The sequence below is a fragment of the Chiroxiphia lanceolata genome, chromosome 3 (genome assembly GCF_009829145.1).
Source record: "Chiroxiphia lanceolata isolate bChiLan1 chromosome 3, bChiLan1.pri, whole genome shotgun sequence".
Classification (NCBI taxonomy): Eukaryota; Metazoa; Chordata; class Aves; order Passeriformes; family Pipridae; genus Chiroxiphia; species Chiroxiphia lanceolata.
In genome coordinates, this window is record NC_045639.1 from 41,693,547 (window position 1) to 41,712,523 (window position 18,977).

General features: G+C 39.0%; 1 protein-coding gene across 2 annotated transcripts in view; it reads right to left on the minus strand.

Moving 5' to 3' along the window:
* Positions 1–2,467: 2,467 nt before the first annotated feature.
* TSNAX (translin associated factor X) overlaps positions 2,468–18,977 on the minus strand; it is a 52,293-nt gene continuing 35,783 nt past the window's right edge. For both annotated transcript variants that reach the window (XM_032682632.1, XM_032682630.1), the window contains exons 5-6: positions 5,909–6,036; positions 2,468–4,266 (exon numbers count right to left, since the gene is read on the minus strand). In XM_032682632.1, the coding sequence (XP_032538523.1) occupies positions 3,892–4,266; positions 5,909–6,036 (503 nt within the window). In that variant the 3' untranslated portion in view covers positions 2,468–3,891. The remainder of the gene's footprint in view (positions 4,267–5,908; positions 6,037–18,977) is intronic.

Here is an 18,977-nt window from a genome sequence, read left to right on the forward strand (position 1 = left end):
CAAAAGAACAGTACAGCCTAAGAGAAAAGGTTTTTCAAACCACCACAAGGATAAGTAAAGAAAGGGAAGAAACAGAGAGGGGGTTGAAGCAGCAATGACAGCGAAATGGACCCGTAAACAGCACACAAGGGGAAAACTGTGGTCACCGTAAGCATTCCTTTATGTTAAAAACTGTATTCTAACCATGTTTCTAACAACTGTGGATGACAGTAATTCACATATCAAGGTTTGTGGCTACCAATATGTGGGTGAAGGGAATGTGGATGGGAAGTAGGGTCGTATGGGAACTGAGAGCTTGTTGATTTGTGACAGCATGACTGGAAGCCTGCAAAACCTGCTCAGTCCAGGACCTGCAGGTTCTCAGCTGCTCAGGAAATCAAGTTCCCCTTATTTATGGCCCAAGGCTAGATCAATGCTTTGGGGACCTTGTAGTAATTTTAAATTCAGTTCCTACGGTCAACTCCAAGTCTCTTTTATAGCTGAGTCACCTGGTTTCGAAGCGTTGTTCCAACTTCTTGCAGGGCTGTCTTCCTGTCCCACGTCCTCCCCAGTCCCACCCTAATTGCATGTGCACCCGCTGTCCTGTTGCTCAGCCTGCTCTTCCTCCATGCTGTCCCACTCCTTGCCACTCTTCCCCTCTTTGTCTCTACCTCACTTCCTTCCATTTTGCCTCTCCACTGGCCTTCGCCCTTTCCAACTAACCCTTTACTGTCACACTCCAGACTTTCTGAAGTTTTGACAAGTTTCTTTTCCAAAATGGGAAGTGGTAAACCAACCTACTACTACACATCATCTTCTCGTAAAAATCCTGTGACTTTATCTCCCCCACCTTTTACCATCTTCCTTTTGTTTGTCTTGGCTACCCTTTTCCCTACTCTTAAACTGCAAACTCTTTGAGGGCAGTGCCAGAATCTGATCTGGATTCCATAAGGCACCATAATATGCTAAATATTATAAAAGATCCTTTTTCTTTTTTCTTTTGCCTTTTTTTTTAATTTTGATTTTCAGTAAACTCACTGAAAATCCAAGTAAGCAGGACTTTAAGTAGGCAGACATACATGTCTTGTCAACAGGAAATTTCTCTTGCATAACTTCTCTGGCAGTTCTGGAAAGCTAAATGCGGGTGGGTTTATTTTCCTCACTGCAACTTAACAGTCAGGAAAAAAAAGTGAACCCATAAAGACAAATCATTTCTGAGAAAGGAGATTCCAGAAAGGCAGATGATTTTTAGCACGCAGAGCTGCCTGCCCTCGTGAAACATCTGCTATGACGTAGTCCTGTTCTGGCTGTAGACCAAACGTATCAATAGCTCCATAGAGTAATGGGATAAGAAATGGGAAAACTGCCATTGCTTGTTTAGCAGCTTGTTTTGCTGATAAATGTCTGTCACTTTTCAAATAGCTACAGCGCAATTGTTTTTGGGGGAAAATATTTCCTTGCGAAGGAGGTTTGCAGGCCATTAGCTACTTCCCATCTGTGCTGGTGTTTTAACACACTGCATATACACTTTGCTCCCTATTAGAAATTATTCACAGCTTTTGATTATGGGCAGGCAGCCTGAAGTTTAGAAATCATGTCTGTCATTAAAAAGATTCCTCTTGCCCTATTGAAAATTTAAATCTCAAAATCATTAGAACCAGTGTGTATTTTTTGAAAGAGCATCTACTTTTAAGGATTGCTAGGGAAAAAATGTACTCTTTTTAGGCATCTGTAATTTTAAAATGATTGTACAAAAGCAGGAGCTGACTAAAGTGGTGGCCATTGTGTGCTTGTTCCATGGCTAGAGGCAGAATGTCACTAAGCCAAGTACAGCTATGTGCTGGAATTCATCTCATCCCTTTTCATGAAGATTTTTTAATTCCACCTGATAGCTGCTAGGACAGACAAGAGACAGATCTCTGTTTAGTATCCCATGATACCTCTAATAATATCTGGTTTCACTTGACACACTTACACTCAACAAGCAATTACTTGCAATAAATTTAGCTGTGCCAAAAGAGACAGAACTATACTCTTAGCTGCATCAACTGAACTAGATGTATACATTTCAGGGGAGGGGACACTCCAAAACTATTCCTATTCCTATTAGCAAGTATCCTTCTCCTTTCCTTCCTCTCCTCCCATCAGAGGGAAAAAGAAACAGAGAAAAAACAAGGACAAATGTAAAAATGTGGGTACTGTTGCAGGTTTGTTCCAGGGATATACTTGTTTTGTCATCTGAATCCTTTGCTTTGATTTTTCTTAATTCAAGAGGATCACATGAAGTTTCTATTCTAACTAGTTTTTAGACTTCATAGAATAAAGTTAAGGGAGAAAGAATAAAGAGATTTGGGATTAGAAAGTACCCACTGAAGTATGAATATAGAAGTGGAGTGAGACTTCAAGTCAAGTCCTGCACAGCAGGAAACTCACACTGTAATTTACCACTTGGACAGACAGGCAAAAGGACTAACATAGAGGCAGTGACTACTTTTCAGAATTTATTGTAAAAAATAGTATTAAGCAACAGGAAAAAAGCCACTCCTTGTTCAACCCATCACATATTGCTTTACATGGAAACAATGGAAAAATGTGATAGAAATGTATTTACCCCTTCCTAACCATATATCAGATGATTCCAGCTATTCAGGACATGCTCATGGGAAAAAATATTGGCAGTATCACAGCATATGGAAGTGGAAATAAAAACCATGCAGTATTTTCAATTGCAGTTGGGAGGCCTATTTCCTGGAATCTAAAGATCGTGTTGTTTTATCTGTTTTCCTTTAGCATAATGTACATTATCAGACTTTCATAACTTCAGACAGCAGCATAAAGCCCTGATTTTTTGCCAACAGTGACATACCCACCTCAAAGATAAATGTGGAAGCCAGAATGTCTGCCTTACTTCTGTTTGCAATTTCCTTTCCATAGGAACACGCACATGATATAGTTCCTGCTAACATATATTTAAAGCTTTTCACTTATAGCAGTTCAACCCCACTGGAGGTCCTCAGGGCAGCACAAACAATGGAGAACAGACTTCCAACACTGCATCACATTCATTCTGGCCAAAACCAGCTTGTTGTAACACCAAATTACACAATTTGTACGACAACTTCTTTTGTCTACAAACAGAAATATGTCAGATTCTGCATTAAACTATACCACAAAAAATGTAAACCAATACATTCCACTTTTTTTTTTTGTGGATCTTCTAGCTCATGTCAAAACTGTGAAGTACCAGTGTTAACTTGAACAGAGCTCAGTTTAAACAGAGCCCCAAAATAACCAGTGCATAGTAGTATTTATCTGGTGCAATTAGCTTCATTACCAATAGGCAAAAAGTTGACTTAGCCTCAGTTTCATACTTTAAAGCACTAATCAGAGAAAACTTAAGTTATATGGCACTGTTGAGACCACCTCAGTTTAAAGTCAAGGGATGAACTTAGACACAGGTGCATTGTTCTAGGTATGACACGGCTACAGAATACAAATACTTAGAAAATGGGTCAGCAGAAACCTATGGATAATGCTAAATAAGAGTACCTAACCATTTTTTTCCACTGCTGTGCTTGCTGAAAACTTATCATAACAACAGCAACAACAGTTTGATGTGACTCACACAACTGACAGTCACTGGAGTGAAGTGCAGTGGAAATTCTGGTCATTCTGAAAGAAGATACAATGGAGCAATACAGGAAATTCCATACCAAGAGGCCAAAGTCAGACATTTGTTCTCTTGCACATCATAAAAAGTATTTTTGGTTACAAATTACTACTGCAAACAGTCTTCTCATAGATTAAACTAAAAATGTCTCTACCTAAAAAGCTTTGAGAAGGGTCAAAACCCCACAAACCATAACTAAAAAGTGTTTTCTAAATCCTCTTCCCTTCTGAGTTGTCCTTATTTTAAGGAAGACCCTCATCTTGATCAATCAATTCCGTTTTGGTGGAGAACACATCAGCCAGCATGTGCTTTGGGATTTCAGATCCCCGTACTTTTAATGTGTAGCAGGCATTCTCTACTTTTGCCAGACTCTGTTTCAAGGTATACAGCTTCTTAGATACTTCGTAAGGTCCAGTGTTGCCAATGAAAGTAAAACCATCATAGATCTGACGCAAGAACTGGCTCAGTTCAAAAGGTGTGTCTATGTCACCGTTCCCAACACTGCTGATGCACAGACGCATCAGCTCTCCAGTCAGATCTGCCACTCCCAGCAGGTAATCGACAGGTGTTACCTTCAGGCTCCAGGTATGTGGTTGGTTGTCACGGGAATTGGAGGTCTGGGGACAGAACAAAACAAAGTCCGGTACAGAGAACTATGAAAAAGCGGTCTGTAATGGTTCAAATACACACTAACTTAGCTAACATAACTGGAAATTAAAAACATTCTGGAAAATTAAATGGCATGGCACTTCCACGTGCTCTGATTTCCAGCAGACAGGAATGTAAGAAAGCATCAATTTTTACTTGAGATGTGATTTTAATTCTAGCAAGCATGATAAACATAAGCTACTTCTACCATCTCTATTTGCAAACACAATGATCACATCTTTGTAGCAACATTTATTTGCAGTCGACTGGGTTTTTTTTTTCATCTGACAGATCTCAGCCTGATAAGATTTTTTTTGCTAAATAGTCTGTCCAAAGCTACCAAAGCAATCAAAAAGAGTCTGCATTATGAAAAAGAATCATATAATTTTGTAATAGAATCTTGAATTTCTAAATGTATTTTCTAAAAGAAGCTGATAGCTATAGTGTTTTAAGATGTTTTCTATCAACTGAACTCATTAAAATAGCTAAAAAAAAAAAACCTTCATGAAGAAAACTCATCACAAAGTTACAAGTTTGCTCCTTTATTCAAGTTTCCAATACTTTTTATTGCCAAAATATTGGTAACATGGGAGATAATGAAGGTTTCTTTCTGTTCACTTGTTTCCACAACACACTATCTACCCAAATTCAGATCTGGTCAGAGGCGTGGATGCTGTGGTTAACAACTTCACAGTTTGTTAAAATTAAGTGTGCCACAGTGGGCATGCCTCTGGTAAAAACAAATTAATTTAAGCTACAAATCTGGTTTCTTTGCAAATATCTTACCAAGAGAATAAAGAAGGAATGAGAAGTGCTTTGCAGCAGACTCTCTTTAACAGAAACGGACTCAGGAATTCTTCTAAAGCAGCATTATAGGACACTGCACATCAACTGCGTGTGCGCTTCTGTAGATTGCCATCAAATCACCTGTTTTCCCCTGCCAACAATCAAACTGCACCCAGTTTACTGTGGTTGGTGACAGCAGTTTGTCCCTATGACCCATTTAGGGCAGGGTAGGAGTACAGGCAAGTCAATAAACAACAGATAGGGTATTAGGGCTAAGGTATGATGGGATACCAGCTTGTCCTCTCAGAGTAATTAACTCCAGGAAAGTTACAAAGGACCAAGCTAAGATATATGCAGCACATTTTAACAGAAGCTGAATACAGTGTCTCTTGTGACTAGTTCAGTACCAACAGCAAGATTTCATTCAGGGAGTTCATCCTGCCTTGGCTTTGTTTATCTCCCCCAACTTCTGTAACATCACTACACACCAGCAGGTCTTACAGGCTGTCCCAGGCAGTAAAAATCCCTCTTCTACATTGTTTGCTAGTATTTCCCTGCCCTGGATCTTTTGCCCTACCAGAAAGAGTTCAGTTTGCTCTGAATAAAAAGGATGTGAAATTTATAAACTTGTATCCCACAGATTTAGTTTACAACTTTATCAGAATAAAAAGCATTTTGAACAAGTGAGTCAAAGCCCACATGTATATCTAATCCCATTCCACTTACTGGCCTTATTTAATCAGATGCCAAAAATGTGACTAAGCTTTCTCATTGCATTTCCATTCCAGAAAGATGTTTGTCACTTGAGAAAAGAAAAACTTTTACCGTGTTTGTTGTTTCTTCTCTGTCTTCTGCTGTAAATATTAGTTGTCTGTTGATCTCTTCAACACTAATCAAAGATCGTGTTTTGATAAAATACTGAAATGAGACTGCCTCAACATATTCTTGAAGTCCTGCAAAACCAGCAGAATTAAGCTAATGATTCAAACTTTCAGCAATGATCTACCCTCATGATTATTTATTTTTTAAGAAGTCTTTTAAATGAGACTATTTGAAGGTTATTAGCAAAAAGTGAAAACTAACATAATCCAGAAATAACATTGAAGCATAATCTAACACAGAACACTTCCGAAGTATGGAAGTCAGACCAAGCACATAGCAGATAAACATGTTCAAGCTTTTATTCCAACTGCATTTTTCATTCAGAACTTTCTGCAATTTCGATTTAAAGAATCATGGTACTCTCAGAAACATACTGAACAGCAGCTCCCCATAGTGTACCCCAAGGGTTCATACTCGGACCAATACTGTTTAATATCTGCATCCATGACATACGGATCAACTGGGATCAAGTGCACCCTCTGCAATTTGCAGGTGACACCAAGCTGAGCAGTGTGGTTGACACACCTGAGGGATGGGATGCCACCCAGAGGGACCTGGACAAGTTCGAGAAGTGGGCCCATGGGAATCTCATGAGGTTTAACAAGACCCAGTGCAAGGTGCTGCACCTGGGTCAGGACAACCCCCCATGTCAATCAAGGCTGTGGGATGAAGAGATGAAGAGCAGTCCTGATGAGAAGGACATGTGAGTGCTGGTGGATGAGAGGCTCGACATGAGCCAGCAATGTGCAGGCAGCCCAGAAAGCCAGCTGTGTTCTGGGGCTGCATCAAAAGCACCATGGCCAGCAGGTCAAGGGAAGTGATTCTATCCCTCTACTCTACTCTGGTGTGACACCACCTGGAGTGCTGCATCCAGCTCTGGGTTCCCCAGCATAAGAAAGACCTGGATCTGTTGGAGCAGGTGTAGAAGAGGACCACTAAGGTGATCAAAGGGCTGCAGAACTTCTCCTGTGGGGAAATGCTGAGGGTTATTCAGCCTGGAGAAGCAAAGGCTCCACGAGACCTGATTGAGGCCTTCCAGTAACTAAAGGGGGCTTATAAGAAAGATGGGGACAGACTTTTTAGCAGAGCCTATTGTGATAGGATAAGGGGTGATGGTTTTAAACTAAAACAGAGTAGATTTACACTAGATAAAAGCAAGACATTTTTTACAATGAGGGTGGTGAAGCACTGGAATGGGTTGCCTAGAGAAGTGGTCAATGCCTCATGCCTGGAAACATTCAAGGTCAGGCTGGAGGTGGTTCTGAGCAAGTTGACCCAGTTGAAGATGTCCCTGCTCATTGCAGGGGGTTTGGGCTAGATAACATTTAAAGGTCCCTTCCAACCCAAACCATTCTATGATAATGGAGCTTTTAAAATACAGCATTTGTATTATGGAGAGTGTGGATTACACTTTCATGAGTTCACGAAGAGACATGACAAAGAAAAAGACTGCAGGTAAATCAAAAGCAAAAAGAATAAAAAAGTTTCCCTTGTTTCACCTTATTAGCAACAGCAATTAATTTCCCACTTCTCTATTTTGTGGGAATCAGTGAACAGGCTCCTTAAAATGTGCAGGTTTGGTGAAATTCATGTTTAATTCGTCTGTTGTTATAAACCACTCCAGACCAAAAAAAAAAAAAAATCAACCAGACAGGATTGTGATGTCCAATAAGAGGACTAACAGGTGACCCTGCTTTGGCATGGGGGTTGGACTAGGTGATTTTTAGAGGTCCCTTCGAACCCTATCTATTCTGTGATTCTATGAATATACCAAATAACTGCTCTGTCCAAATAACTTCCACTGTAAAATCAAGGCATGCAGGGGTACAAAAGGAGTTGGTATGTTGGCGAGGAAATAAAAGATGGGATAACAAATGTAGTTTGTACCAGATTTGTATGCCACCTGCAGCTACCTGCCACAATTACCTCTTGCCACCTACTTAGCAGATGGTGAGTTTCTGTATGCATTACAGCAAAGGTGAGATATAAAAAAAAGAGTTTGAATATTCAGACAAGGAGATTTCACAAGTTGTCAGTTTTTCCTTATGTGCAGAGAGTAGATTTAGGGAAAGCATGTGAGAAAAGTTCCTAAGCAGAAAGCTTAAGTTGGCACTGTTGGTGGAAAAAAAAGCAGAAACAAAGCTGGAACAAATAACCACAGCAGTACTAAGCTATAAAAAGTTTTGAAGACGAAGTCAGTGCATGTGTATATCTGACCCATGGACACAGAAGCTCCAAAGAATGACATTAAAGGAATGAACTATAACATGACAGAGATGGTTCTAGCAGAGCTATTCTGAGCCATTTTAAGGGGCTGATTTCACTTCAAGAGAAGCAAAGAGGTATCATGCTGCAAGAGTGCCAGGATTAGACAATAGTTTTGTCAGTGCATATAGTGAGAAAATGAGGACATACCCATGGTACCAGAAGTAGAATCCTGGTTCCATTAGAATAATTTTAATATCCTCAACTGACCTTTACAGGGCCAAGACCTCAGCCTATGGAGATATAAGCAAATTTAGACTTCACCTGGATCAAACAAAAAGTCTAAATCAAAAAGAAGAGAACATAGATTTGAATAACAGATGAGGGTGGAAATACCCTGAAAAACTAGAGTTAACCTCTAGGGGTAGAAGACTTTCCATACTACAATCACAAAAGCACGATAAGTGGCCTGCATTTTTTTTTCCTTTTAAATATGTATTTGAGTGGAAGTAACTCAGAAAAGCAATTTAGCCTGGATTCTTTATGCTTCTCTACAGCAGCAGTGGGAAAAACAGAATAAACATGCAGCAACCAAAATCACACTCAACACTGCTGTTCACAAACCAGAATACAAACAGGGAGCTGCAAGGCCAATTAAATACCATAATTTAATCAACTGAATTCAGGTAAAGCATTCTGGGCACAAGCAATAGAAGAATACTAGATAAAAGCTACTCAGGATCTTCTAAGATAAATAACTTCAGAAGCTGTAGAGAGGTAGATTTCATCACTCACTCTTTCCCTGACTTGCCCTCTGATGTAACACAACCAGTAATCCATTACGAAATTTTGGCTTTTTCTATGGATAAGGTGTAAGCTACGAAATACAGCAGCACTCAATATGCCAGTATCTGTGAGAATCTCTCTCTGTTACCTGTGGAGAAGACTATCACATATGAAGAATCAATTTGGCATTTCCCACAGCTCTCAGAGAGACCAAATCAGCTCTTAAACTTTTTGGTAAACAGTTTTCTCCTACTTCAGTTCACTCCACCTCACTACTCCTCCCCAAAGAGAGAAGTTTTGTCCTTTTTCATTATAAGTGTTTGGCTCCTCTGTTCATTTATCATTATGTATATTTTTATATGGGCATATTTATATGTATGTATACACATTTTTGCCTCCTCCTGTCATCCCACCCTAGCTGACATGTCTTCTGCTTCTTCCTTTTGTTTAACAACACCATGTGAATGTTGTAAGTAGTCTGGTTTGCCATTTACTGTCACCTTTTCTCAATTAGGGAATCTAGCTCCCACTATTTACAAATAAGTCTTACAAAACCTCATTTAAGGTTACCATTACAAATAGACTGGTAACAAATCCCGGTCACAATTACTTTGTAAAAAATATTAATATTTGATGATTATTTTTTTTAAGTCCTTCTTCCAGAAGTAGCTACAGTATGACATTTCAATGACCCAAGACCTTGAAATAAGGTATTTCCATGTGCAGGTAGAAGGATGTTTAAACATGTTATGTTTTAGCTTAATGGTAGGACATCCGTTATTTTCAGCAAGTAATTCCCAAGGTGAAAAACCCCATCCCATTTCACTACACCATCCAACAATACCTTTCCCCTTATGCTCTTGTTTTGGATTTATTCCAAAATTGGCTTATTTATGGATTGAGCTGCCACTAATGGAATATTTTGTAAGGCTGCCTTTTATGTTTTTGGGGTTCTTCCTAGTACATGGACCAAAAATCCCAAATAAAAGCATTGTATTATTTCTACTAGCATTTCTTAAAATTACAGATATGAGGCAAAAAATTGCTTAAGTATTTTGATATTTTATCACATTTATTCTATATAAAAAGCTTGTACTACACAAGTGACAGTGACCCAGTATAACAGCTTCTTTCTATGTTTTGAAAATTCATTTTCTACATAAGAACTAGAAAGTTACACTGAAATATCTTCTGAGCACACATCTATAAATGAGGAGATTTTTCCGCCTGAAAATTTGAGCACTTTTTTGTCAGCTGTATCAGCTGATATTCAAGACATTTTTCCTTAACTACATAGGCAAGCTCTGACGAAGAAGGAAAAGCAGTTTCCCTAAGAAACTTAGCAAGAAATCAGGTTTCTTAAAAAAACCCAGACCAAGTCATTGGACCACTCAATCCAAGAGTCAAATGAATGCATAAGACACAGGAAAAGCTAGTCCTATTTAAAAAATGAGTAAAGAATAGAAATTACTTTATTGCGGGAGTCATGTTAGGGTAAACAGAATCTAATTCCACCTGAGATGTACGTGCATGCATGCATGGAAGCTTCAACCCTGAATGACAGATCAAACAAAGGGTGAAAATTTCCTCCTAAAATTTTGTTTACTTCACTTCCTCCTTTAAATATCTGTTCAACGGTTACAAAACAGGTTCAAATGGATTTCATGTTAGGGTTAGCAATGCCAACGCTACCTGCCATCTTCCCGAATAAGCTGCTTCTCTCCCTATTTCTACTCACACTCATTTTCTTTCTCATCCTTTGTCCCCATTCTCTGTATCTTTTTGTTTACAGAGCAGCCTCTGCTGATGGGTTTGATACATGCAGATAGACACAAGTCTGTGCTCTCTTACCCAGCTCCTCTCCTAAACCACGCAGCAGAAATGACAAGCCAACAACAGCCACTAGAAAGATGGTAGGAAGATACACTCAGCAAGTTTCTTCCAGGATCACTAAATGAAGGGTGGGGCACATTATTTACAGGGTGAGTCATGTGAAACTACCCACTTGCTAATTCATTACAAAATCAAAACAGCACAGCCATGGCTCTATCTTATCATCATATTTAGGCTGGCAAGTTACATTCTCATTAAAAAAAACCCCAGACACAGAAACAAATATCCCTTCTCCCCTCTGCTCCCCTCCCAGAAAATATATAAGGCAACAACAAAAAAAACCCCCAACACCAACCCACCCCGGGGGGGGGGGGGAAGAGAAAAAATTCATATCCTTGTGGAAATCCCCAAAAGAGGAAAACCTAAGTTAAAGTGGAGAGCCCTTATTACTAAGCTCTGCAGACTACAGGGAGGATGGTAGACTTAAGGAATGCACTTCTACAAGCATATTGATCAATGAAGTGGAGTACTAGTAAAATAAGCAAATAATTAACAGGTACATCATCAGTTGAAACAAGTACACAGATTAAATTTAAGAGTATTAATACAAAAATTAAATGTATGGTGTCCTATTAACATGAAACCGAAAACTCACACCTTAGTCTTTTCCTTTTAAGTTCTCTGCATACTTGACAATGGTTCCTTAGATTCACAGGTCTCTTTCTGGGCAGAAGTGATAAAAAGTTAAGTAACTAAACTAAAACTGGGATTGTGAAACAATCAAACTGCTTTGTTGATTGTGAGCATGAAGTCAAAGGTTAATTTTATAACAGTATGCTGAAACAGCATAAAGCCAGCCCTCCTCAGACACAGGCATGCTCTGGACATCCTGTTGTGAAAATGGCTTAAAAGAGTGATTCCACTCAGGGATGGATTTTATAAACCAGTATTAACTAACAAATGTAAATAAAAGGACTAGAAAAATGTCCATACAATCTTAGAAATTTGGGAAAAAAATCTGTTTCTATTTACTGAGTAATAATTCAAAGGCTGAGCAATTTTACTATTATATCAATAATTAAATTCATGTAAATTTATTGTATTAATTCCTGAATGCTTTGATGATTAGTCAATTGCTATTTGACACACCTATGATCACCAAAAAATTCTGTTCACTTCTAGCTTCATGCGTTGAAGTGATTATTTCAAATACTTAAGTGTTAATATTGTTTGCACTTTGTTTAAAGTTGAATACACACCAATTTTAGGGTAAAGGTAATCCCAAGATTAGACTGTTCTCCCAACAGCTACAGAAACAAATATAGGTTCCCTATTAAATAGAGACAGATGCCTGAGAGACTTAAATTATTTCCCCAGACAGGCATAAAAATCCTTCAGAGAACTGTGAAGAATATTTTAATGTCTTATTGCAGGGAACAGGTTAATCAAGCCTTTTTTGTATTGTTATTAAAAACACATGGACATATGAGCACTGCTGGGCTTTTTTGCAGATGACTAATTGTGGGTCAGAAAATCACAAACTTTTATTTTGCTTCTACTTGAAAATCTGAGGTGGACCATGGTTACTTCTGTAATCAAGCTTTTTGTTCTGAAGTTTGGGGGTTTGTTTTTACACCCCACGTACCAGCCCCAAACATAGTAATTCTGAAGAGCAGCCAACATTCTACGTGAGTTCTTAAAAAACAAACAAAAAACTACAAAGTATTCCTGACCTCTTTGACTACCACCAATTGCCTTGATAATTAATATAGAGTTTTAGAAGTCATTCAGTTAGATGGCAAATTTTACAGTACTAACAGCCTTGAGGGCAAGTGCTCAAGATACCAAAGAAAGGAAGCTCTGACTCAGCCAGGATGTTCAATGATCAAAGAAGGAAGAGCACCTAACACAACACAGTTTCTGCAGTTCAAACCACAGTGAAAGTTGTCCTTAAGATTATGTTGTTTCCATGCAACAGACCCAACTCACAAGCACAACAGAATTACCAGTGGTGACCATTTATCCTCATATAGATTCTGGTGAGATGGTATAAGGGTACATCACCACTCACCAACTGCTATTTCTCACCATATGACTGCAGAACAAAAACCAAATCAGGAGGTGCTGTACTAGTTGTATTCTTGGAATGGAGTTCCTCTATGACACATTCTCCTGTGTGATTTTAAATAAACAAACAAAAAAGCTTCATAGATTTTTCTTGAACTCTTACGTCCCAGCTGCACTTGGTTCCTGTAAAGGCTGGAGAGATCTGATCTGTGAATGACTAATGTCAATAACTGCAAGACTGAAAAATATTCCTGAGCGAGAGTACAAGGTCTCCTCCATTTGCTAGCTATAAAACTGAATTAAAAGATAAACAATATCACTAGTTTCAGTTTGCCATGTGAATAACTGCAGTATTTGTCATAACAGTACAGCAGGACTTTAGGAGAGTTAGGTCTTAAGTTAAAACTAGGAAAGGACAACCTTTGTGATCATGCTGAACCACAGCATGCATCTTTAAAAGACTGTACGTAAGGACTTATGCTGCCCTGAACAGCTTCCTGTTATTACCATTCAGGGATCAGTTGACAATCAATTCTCACATAGTGCATGACTTGTTTGGTCATGTCTGAATTCGCATTCATTTTCCCAAATTTGTTTTAAGTTTTTGTGTATTGACATATAAGACCTGCAGCAGAGAATACAAAGTGAGAGGCTTTGCAGTTGCCAATTTTTCCCTTTCCCTGGATGAATCTAGAAAAAAGGCATGAACCAAAAATAATGAAAGAGTAGTAAAATGCCACAAGCTGAAGATATCAAATTTGAAACAAGCAACTTGCAAGGTGAAGAAAATGTTTGACCAAGCTTGTTGGCAGAGTTGGGGATGTGAGTTCAGAGAAACAGAAAAAGTAACAAAGCAGAAAGAAAGAAATTAACAAAATCGTATTTGATAAACATTAGCTTATTCACTGCAAATTCTGTTAATTTTCCAGTATAATCAGGAAACTTTGTTTCCATTTCTGGCATTTTACCTCTCACCTACAACAGCAAATAGATTAATTCTTCAGTTACATCCTGTTCCTGTGTTATTATATTTTCCCACCATCTTGCATAAACCTGATTGCTTCCTTCATGAATAGCATTCCTTTCAGTGTTTTAGGTGTGTTCAGCTTTTTTCCTGGGTGAGACATTTACAATCCATGATACCTGCCTCATGCAGTAAAAAGCTTTTCCTGTGCTTTTCCTCAGCCTACAATTCAATATGCCACCTATTTTAATTACAATTTTTAAGCTTTCTTAAGAAGAAAATAATGCCCTACTTCCACTGTTCCTGATGTGCAGAACAGTTCATTGATATTATATCCTTGATTATTATGTACCTTGATATTATTTCAGAAATACATGTACGTCTACAAATAGAAAGGTAGCTAGCACAGCTTGAGTATGAGATGTTCTTTCCATACTTTGAGTTAAAAAAATTAAGAAAAAACCCAGTAACACAGAAATCATCATGTGGATAGTTGCTTTAGCTTACAATCTAATTCAAATCCTTCATACAACACCCAAAAAAACCTTATTACTTAAATCATCGGTAATCCAAATCTGGGCTGCTTGGACCCCACTCATCTCCGCAGCATTTCTTACAGCATCATGGCTGGTGGTCCTATATACTGCAGTTAAAAAGTAGCATTCTAGTGCAAGTAAAGTATTTCCTTTTCATCCACACAGCCTTAACTGGCTTTGTCTGATCCAGCAATGCAGTTTGTTGCAATATGCTTACCTGCTTAAAGTGACTCTAAATGGTATAAGGCAGGAGACAGAAAAAAGCTCCATTATACCATTCTCTCAGAACACAAATAGTGCCTGCACAAGATAAATTATGCGTTAGACTGCGTCAGAGCTGAACTTTTACACAGAATTTCCTGCAGCAGCAGCAGCAGTCACAGAGCAATAGTTTTGACAAGGTGCTGACACTTTACAGCCTCGTCATCTAATCCTATTGAGAGCAAGTGCAGACATGATAAACAGCTAATGAGCTTCTCTGTGCACAGCACTCCACTCACCACTGCTGCTAGCACAGGCACACAGCAAATAAAGGTCAGCCAACAATGCTCCACTTGCATCTACTATCACCATGCCACACTACTTAAGAAGCCCCAGAAGAATTATGGGCTCCTCATTTAAAATTTTGTCTTAAGAGACAAAAAACTGAGTATATCTACAAACAGCTAGAGATTTCATTTAACAAAATCATGTTAAAAAGGTACTCTGTTTAATCCCACACAATGCCAACCTAACAAGCAGCCAAGCAGTCCTTAATTTTCCCTCTGCATTACACAAGTTTTGCATTTATGTAGAGTAAATTCAGAACATGCTTAGAATAATTCCATAAATCCTAACATAGAAAAATAAACTGTTTAGGTTGGAAAAGACTTTTAGAACCATCAAGTCCAACCCCTAACCCAGCACTGCCAAGTCTACCACTAAACCATATGCCTAAGCACCATATCTACATGCCTTTAAATACCTCCAGGGCTGATGACACCACCACTTCCCTCGGCAGCCTGTTCCAATGTTTGACAGTCCTTTCCGTGTTGAAATTTTTTCTAATAGCCAATCTAAACCTCCCTGGTGTGACTTGAGGCTGTTTCCTCTTGTCCTATTGCTTCTTACTTTGGAGAAGAGACTGCCTCCCACCTGGCTACAATGTCCTTTCAGATAGTTGTAGAGAGCAATGAGGTCCCTTCTGAGCCTCCTTTTCTCCAGGCTAAACACCCCCAGCTCCGTCAGCTGCTCCTCACAGGGCTTCTGCTCCAAACCCTTCACCAGCTCTGTTGCCCTTCTCTGGACACTTACCAGCACCTCAATGTCCTTCTTGTAGTGAGGGGCCCAGAACTGAACACAGGATTCAAGGTGCAGCCTCACAGGTGCTGAGTACATAAGCACAATCACTGCCCTGGTCCTGCTGGCCACACTACTGCTGATACAAGCCAGGATGCCACTGGCCTTCTTGGCCACCTGGGCACACTGATGGATCACGTTCAGGCACTGTCGACCAGCAGCCCCAGGCCCTTTTCCTCCAGGCAGCTTTCCAGCCACTCTTCCCCCAGCCTGTAACACTGCATGGGTTTGTTGTGACCCAAGTGCAGGACCCTACACATGTTGCAGACCATTTCTTTCTTGTCTTTAGGTCTCATACAGATCTGTCCGGTATACAATTGATATTTCTCTTAGCAGCTGAGAGTTAAATATGTATATCTAAATGCTTAAACACATATATATACACAAATAAAAAATCCTGAAAAATTTCTTCCTCCCTTTCATAGATTCATACAATCTTTTGCAGTTGTTTTCTTGCATAGTGTCTCCCAACAATTTTAAAGAAACAGTACACATTTCCTCACAGGATATATAAGGTATACACTGCAAAGTAGGGCAAAGGAGCAGGAATTCTATATTACAAATAGTAAAGCTTTAAAAATATCAACAAAGCAGAACACTAACATAACAAATGAAGAGCTCTGCATTAAAAAAAAGCCTTCATTATTTCAGTATCTCTTTGTTTGCTTGTTTAATCATCCCCTGGGACAATCTGTACTGTTAAGAAACGTGTAGAAAACAGTCATCAGTTTTTGTTGTTGTTCAATTAGTGCTATACTCAGTGTTTGAGCTCATGCAAGTGTCCTTTGGGGAAACGTCCTGCGTGCCATTAGCACTATTCTTAATGAGGGAAAGCATGAAACTTCTTTAGTGCTCTGCCAGAATTGTTTTATCTTCAAGTCAAAAGAACAACTGCTTGGAGTAACCCCAAAAAAAGCATTTAACAATTACAAGTGGCAAACAATATTCCCAAGCATTATACTCATAGCACTTTTCTATTTATAGGCTAACAGTTATTATACTGAATAAAATATGTATTAGGCAGCTTTATCACGCAGACAGTCATGATTCCCCAGTTAAGGCTGCTACAGCGGTTTCCATTATAAGCCCCATTTTGAACCCTTTTACTCTTTCTGTGAGAGGTAGGGTGGGGAACAGGAGGATGTTTCATGTTTGGTTTCAAGACAAAGGAGAATATTTTTAGGAAGTTTGAGGTTAATTAGACATGCTGCTTTTGAGATATGGGACATAGGCGTTTCTTTATTCTTTTTTGAAGAAAAAAGCAGTTTAATGGCAATGTTTTTGTTCATAAAAATCTTTTTAACTAGTTCTCCAGAATTTCTTTAAAATACAAAATCAGAATTGAAAACTAGGTTAAAGGAAGGTCAAGACTTACAGCTCTAGGAAATACATAAAGACAAAAGATCTAGCACTTTTCTTAGCTACATTTATTTTCAAAAAGGTATGCAAGCTTTTTCCATTGAAAAAAAAGCAAAGCAACAATTAAAGAACACTTAAAACCAAAACTAAAAGCAACATTCTTAACTCTTATCACTGTTTCCCTCCCAGTTACTGTTCTTCATAAACGGTGGTGGGCACGGGGAATAAAGCATTCCCTCTCATAGTTGCTCTTCATCTAACTGTCCCCTCATTCTTCATGTTTCTAGATTTTCTATCTCAGCTTCATAATCCTGACATCAAGCACCTTCACACCTCTGACACCTCCTGGACCCTAGCTTCAGCACAATCAAGATCTACAAGCCTTTAATGCTGCGTGTTCCTTCTTCTGCCATCCCGAGGACTAACTGGAGAGCAGAAGAATGAATAAGGTAAGAGTAAAGGTCTGGCTAAAAGTTAGCATTTCATACTTGTTATACACTCAGGTTCGTTTACACAATGCCTAAAAGCATTCCCTGTTTTCTCAGAGACATATTCTAATGCATGCCCTTACAAAACATGGGCACCAGCGGGCACAAACTTCCCTCACAGAGGAGCATATGTAGAAAAGCTAGAATTTAAGTAGATGACCTATAGAAATAGAATGAAGGCAACTTATTTCAGTTGGATTTTATAAACAGTCTTCTTAACGGGGCACAAATACCAAATTACAGAAACAACACAGAGATCTCAGGGCCAATCAGTATTATACAACCTATGACAGTCCACAGACTTGCCACTTAATGTCATCTAAAAAGAGGAAAAAAGTAGAAGTACAGCCATTTCTGTTCTAAATTCAGAAATGCAATGGGGACTGTGCATTTTCCATCTTTTAGTTCTGTTCAAAGAAACTGCAAATTTCAGGTATTTGAGAGACTGTACTCCTGACTGCTGGAAAGATGGACAACAGAGTCTACTTCTTCCCCTTACTATTTAGCACACTAATACCTTTTTGCCTTCCTTCCTTTTTACCTACAAAGGTGAATAAGATTCACTCTCTTCAATTTTCTTAATACTGTAGTGAGAAAATTCTTTAATACTATGACAACCTCACTCCGAGTTGATGCAAGTGTTAGGGGTGTGCTACTGTATATGTAACTGCGGGGTTCTGGGTGTCACAATCTAAGAAGTATCTGAATGTCCCTGAAGGCATCCAGAGGACAGCAACAAAGCTGGTGAAAGAGTTGGAAGGAATGTCCTTTGAGGAGCAGTTAGGGACTTTGGGCTTGTCTAGTTTGGAGAGGACAAGGCTGAGGAGCGATCTCATTGCTCTCTACTGCTTCCCAAGGAGGGGAACTGGAGAGAGTGGTGGTGATCTTCTCTCCCTGGTATCCAGTGATAGGATATATGGGAATGGCTCTGCTGCATCCATCAAGGGCAATTCTTTACCGAGAGGGTGGTCAAACACAGGAACAGGCTTCCTAGAGAGGTGGTCAATGCCCCAAGCCTGTCTGTTTACAAGAGGGATTTGGACAATACCCTTAAACAACATGCTTTAACTTTCAGTCAGCCATGAAGTGGTCAGGCAGTTGGACTGGATGATCATTGTAGGTCCCTTACATCTGAATTTGCGTATTTTATTTAAAAGTTTTGCAGTTGTGGAGGCATTGAGTCACCATACACATGCAGCAGGTCTCTAAGTTCCTCTACTAAAGACTTCTACTACTAACCTCCCCTACAGTAATTCATCCTGCTCTACAATGGACAAACAGATCTTAGACATTTTAAGAGATTTACAACAGAAAAAGGTTTTAAAAATTCTGAGTCGTTTCTGATAGCATATTTTCAATTGTTTTCTAAAGAGTTTATTCAGGTTCATTCAGGTATTAACAAGTACCTTCATGCAAGTCAGAAATAGATTATGCAG